The following is a 5156-nucleotide window of genomic DNA, read 5'->3' as shown; positions in this document are numbered from 1 at the left end:
ATATATATATATATATATATATATATATATATAGAGAGAGAGAGAGAGAGAGAGAGAGAGAGAAGTAAAATAGCACAGTTGGCACAAGGGGATTAAGAGATGGACAGTTGGACAGTGTGAGAAGTTACAGCAGGTAGACAAAAATTCAAAAGGTGATGGATAAAATATAAACAGAGAAAATTAGCATAGAAAGTTGTGACAGAGAACACAGTATGCTGAGAAAAGAAAGAATACTGATGTTTTGGGTGAACCAGTTGTCAAAACAGATCAAGAAAAAAATATGCAAGAAAAAAGAAACAATACCCATCTACAGCCTGTGTGTACCTTTCAACAACATACAGTTTGTGTATGTGTGTGTGTGAGTGTGTGTGATATGAATGAGTGAACAAAGGAAAGAAAGTAGCTCCTTAAAAATATATAAAGTAACTCCACATTTGATAGGAGTGACATATATTTTTAATAATAGTTTAACTCAGCTCGACATTATTTAAAGTTTCATGAGCACATGTGTGCCACTCATCAGATAATCAGGATTAGAGATGCTTTAAGAAGAGAGAAACCTCAAGTCATGTAAAACTGAGTCAAACTTATATATATTCTTTCTTTTATCCTTTTACTTGTTTCAGTCATTTGACTGTGGCCATGTTGGAGCACTGCCTTTAGTCAAACAAATTGACCCCAGGACTTGTTCTCTGTAAGCCTAGTACTTATTCTATTGGTCTCTTTTGCTGCACTGCTAAGTTATGGAGATGTAAACACACCAACATCAGTTATCAAGTGATGGTGGTGGTGGGGGACAAACACAGACACACAAATACATACATATATAAATATATATATATATATATATGTTGTTGCCAGCGCTGCTGGACTGATTCCTGTGCAGGTGGCACGTAAAAACACCATTTGAGCGTGGCCGTTGCCAGTACCGCCAGACTGGCCCTCATGCTGGCGGCACTTAAAAGCACCCACTACACTCTCGGAGTGGTTAGCATGGAAAGCAGACGTTAAACGATGATGATGATGATATACAACAGGCTTCTTTCAGTTTTCATCTACCATATCCACTTACAAGGTTGTTGGCACAGTGCCTATAGTAGAAGACACTTGCCCAAGGTACTATGCAGTGGGACTGAACCTGGAACCATGTAGTTGGGAAGCAAGCTTCTTACCACACAGTCATTCCTGTGCCTATATATATATAATTCAATTAAAATGGATCTATAAAAGATCGAGGCATATCAATGTGAAGCATGCTACTAATAGGCTAAACAGAATTACACAGAGCAGACAGTGAAGCAATGTATTGCATAATATAATTGTATTAAGCCTATGTCAAAATAAAAACTCCTAATGAAACAATTGTAGCAACACTGCAAACCTATTTGTCTGTTCTTATTACATATACACACATATACATACAGATAAATAGATATATTCATACGTACATACATAGATACACACACACACAAATATGTGTTTGCTTTTATAAATATTGCAAAAAATATGGCATAAATAGTGTTGAAGAACTGTATAGATAGTGGATCAAAATATATATGTCTAATCAGTTTTGGTTCTTTACTTCATACAACTGAATGGACATAAGTGTCCATACACACATAGTAGTCACTATTGTATATATATACTGGCTCAATACTAAGTTACATAATACAGAGCTGTATTTTAATGGTTTACTGGTCAAGACAGTACACCATTACAATACATCATTTTGTTCTCGCCCACTAGATTCTGAGTTCAAATTCCACTTGTGCCAATGCCACCTTTCATTCATCCAGCACTGGCAAACACATGCTACAAAATTTGTTACCCGTAAAGTTCCACTAACTAACTAAGGTTAAATGCAGAAACATTACTATAGGACGCTGCAGAATATATTTCTGTAATCTAAACCCTTTTTTCTTATACTTTTGTCTTTCATATTTTTTTTCCATAGTAAATTATATTGTCTGCTTTATAAATTTGGACCCATACTAATTTAAACAAAAAAAAAAGAAGAAAATCATCACTTGCATGGAACTTTTGTGTGTGCATGTTTGCATGTGTTGAGGCTTTTTCTGGACAATATGAGAGAAACACAAAATATTTTGGCAGAAACAAGTAAAGGAAATAATAGTTGAAGGATCTTAGTGATAATTTCATTCTCTAGTTTTATGACTATCATAAAATATCAGGAATTATCTGGTTTTATATATATATATATATATATATATATATATATATTCTAGAAATGAAAGAATAATAACTTCATTCAGAATCTAAAAAAATGTATTGATTTATATTTAGAAAAAAAAAAATTCCCATTCGTTCAATAATATAATCCATTGCTTTCTGTAAATGTTTCACAACAGATCTCTAGGATACCATATATTGTGAATCAAAAATGAATACCTGGAGGTGGTGGAGTTCTGTTTTCTGTAGTCTTTTCTCTAAGCCTATGAGGAGGATTTGAGCTTAACTCCACGAGATAACAATACACTCATCACTTCAATAACGCTCACATTGCTTATAGCTATGAAGTGTAACTTCCTCATTGTATCTGTTATGTGGACTGAGCCATTGAGAAATAAGCAATTTTTATGAGACAGATGACAGAGCAATAGTAACTGAAAAAAAAATCAATCGAATCTGTAAGTTTTGTAGATTGTTACCCTGTCAAATTAGCCAGCTGTTGCTCTTTCGTTCTTACTTGAATTTCCACAATAAACTTGCTGAACAAATTTTTTAAACAATTTTTTGTCTTTTGAAATTTGTAATTTTTTTCTTGTAACTCCTAAGATTATATAAAATACATTTTAAAAATTGAAAACAGAATGTAAAAATTACATTTTTCATAAAAAAAATAAAACACCTCCGCCTCCAAAAAACAAACAAAAAAGCATTTATAAACAGGTAACAAAAAACAGTTTCTCCACTGCTGCCACCATCATCAAATTTCTAATCCCATCACCAGTATTAGTAGTAGTAACAAACAGTACCAGTATTAATAGTAGTAACAGTACCATTATTTCAGCAAAACCATCTCTAAAGTTTTTTTCAAGATGGTACAATGATTGTTGAAGTGAGTGACTGCCACAAATTGCTGTTTACAGTTGAATATTCCTTTGAAATATATTCTTTATTTTCATATTCTTTATTAGTGTTCTGAGCAGCTGCCATTTGCAAGGTATCCTCTTTTCCATAACCGGTGGCTTCTGTTGCACACTCTGTCTCTTCCACCTTCACATCTGGGCACACTGCATTACAAACCTGCATTACAGGTAGAGTGGAAGGGAAGCTGACTTTCTCCATTTCTTGCTGCTTATGAGTTCGCTTGTGCCGCTGAAGTTTTCCTGTTTGAGCAAAGACCTTGCCACAAACTTCACAGCCAAATGGTTTCTCGCCTGTGTGGATTCGCCGATGAATCTGCAATGTGTCTCGTCGAGCAAACCGTTGGATGCATATATCACATTGGAAAGGCTTTTCTCCAGTGTGAGTGCGTTTGTGAATGTGCAGCTGGTCCCTTTGTGCAAAACTCTTTTCACAAACTACGCAATAAAATGGTCGCTCTCCAGTGTGGGTCCGCAGGTGAATCTTCAATGTGTCACGTCGAGCAAAATTTTTGGGGCAAAAGCTACATTGGTACGGCTTCTCTCCTGTATGTATACGCCTATGGATTTGAAGTTTGTCACGTTGTGCAAATGACTTTGGGCAAACATCACACTTGAATGGCCTTTCCCCAGTGTGTACCCTACGATGGATTTGTAGAGTGTCACGGCGAGTGAATTTTTTGCTGCAGAAATCACACTGGAATCGTTTGTTGGCATCGCTGTCTTCAACAGGAAGCATTTTGTTGCCTTCAGAGCAAGCTTCAGTGCAACCCATCATACTGCTACAACTGCTACTGCAATTGCTCACCTCAGTGCAATTGTCTATGTTGCAGACAGAGCTAGAACAAGAGCAGCTCCTGCAACAAGTCTCTTGATTGCTGCTCTGTGCATTCTGAGAACTGGTGGACAAACTGCCATCACAATTGATAATTTGATTAAACATTTTAACATCTGTATGCATGATACGGGGTGGTTGTTGTTGTTGTTGCTGATGTTGATGCTGCTGCTGGTGTTGTTGTTGTTGTTGCTGTTGCTGCTGTTGATGTTGCTGCTGGTGTTGATGTTGTTGCTGATGTTGCTGCTGACATTGCTGTTGCTGACATTGTTGTTGCTGATGTTGTTGGTGTTGTATAAAACAGTTTCCATGGGTAACATTCGGGGTAACAGTCATCACTGGTAGTATAGTTTGTCCTTGCAGACAAATCTGTGGCTTGTGACATATGTTGTTGCTGTTGACAGACTTATGGCAATCCATTGTGAAGCAGCTGAGTGTTACATAAACACACAGCAGCAAAAATTTCCAATATTATTATTATTATTATGATTATTATTATTATTATTATTATTCCAGCAGTTTTATTATTATTGCATGCTTTCCCTGCGAGTTGGGTAAATGCAGTGCTTGGTTTTGGTTTTGTACTTTCTATTGTATTGCCTGTACTTTAGGTAATATATGTACAGTACCTTGTAGTGATACTTTCTTTATTTGTATATAAACTAGTTTTGGTTAGGTATTTATTTCTGTTGATTTTTTTTAACCATTCCCAAGGCACCTATTATTATAGCATTTATTTCTGTATTCAGTCCACTACAATTACTCCTGTTATTGTAAGTATTATTGTTCTTCTTTTATTCACCTCCTGGTTTAGATCTGAATGTCAGGCAACTCTAAATGCATGATATTAGAAATATATTCTTGAGTTCCAAAGTTTTTGGTTCTTTTCATCAACCATTGATTCTGAGAAGAACAATCTGGAAAAAAGAAAAGGAATTAATTTAGATCAAAGTATTGCAGAAGTAAATTAAAACATACAACAAATATTTTTAAAAAATGAAATTCCGGTCACTAACACAGTCCCACAGCAATTTCAGATGAACAATATTAGTAACTAGTTCAGAGTTGGTACAAAAAAAAAAAAAAATTGACATTGGATAATGTTTAACCTTTTAGCATTTAAACTGGCCAAAATATTCTATTTGTTTATGTTCAAACTGGTCAAAAACAGACTCTTACATCCACCCTACAATGTCTTCTAAAAATAAACAATC

General features: G+C 35.2%; 1 protein-coding gene across 1 annotated transcript in view; it reads right to left on the bottom strand.

The window, feature by feature from the left end:
- Nucleotides 1-2268: 2268 nt before the first annotated feature.
- LOC106874061 (zinc finger protein 431) overlaps nucleotides 2269-5156 on the bottom strand; it is a 36815-nt gene continuing 33927 nt past the window's right edge. Inside the window, exon 2 of the mRNA XM_014921638.2 lies at nucleotides 2269-4859. Within this exon, the coding sequence (XP_014777124.2) occupies nucleotides 3055-4362 (1308 nt within the window). The 5' untranslated portion in view covers nucleotides 4363-4859 and the 3' untranslated portion in view covers nucleotides 2269-3054. The remainder of the gene's footprint in view (nucleotides 4860-5156) is intronic.

The sequence above is a fragment of the Octopus bimaculoides genome, chromosome 14 (genome assembly GCF_001194135.2).
Source record: "Octopus bimaculoides isolate UCB-OBI-ISO-001 chromosome 14, ASM119413v2, whole genome shotgun sequence".
In the NCBI taxonomy this organism is placed as follows: domain Eukaryota; kingdom Metazoa; phylum Mollusca; class Cephalopoda; order Octopoda; family Octopodidae; genus Octopus; species Octopus bimaculoides.
This window is presented reverse-complemented; position numbering and strand designations above follow the sequence as displayed.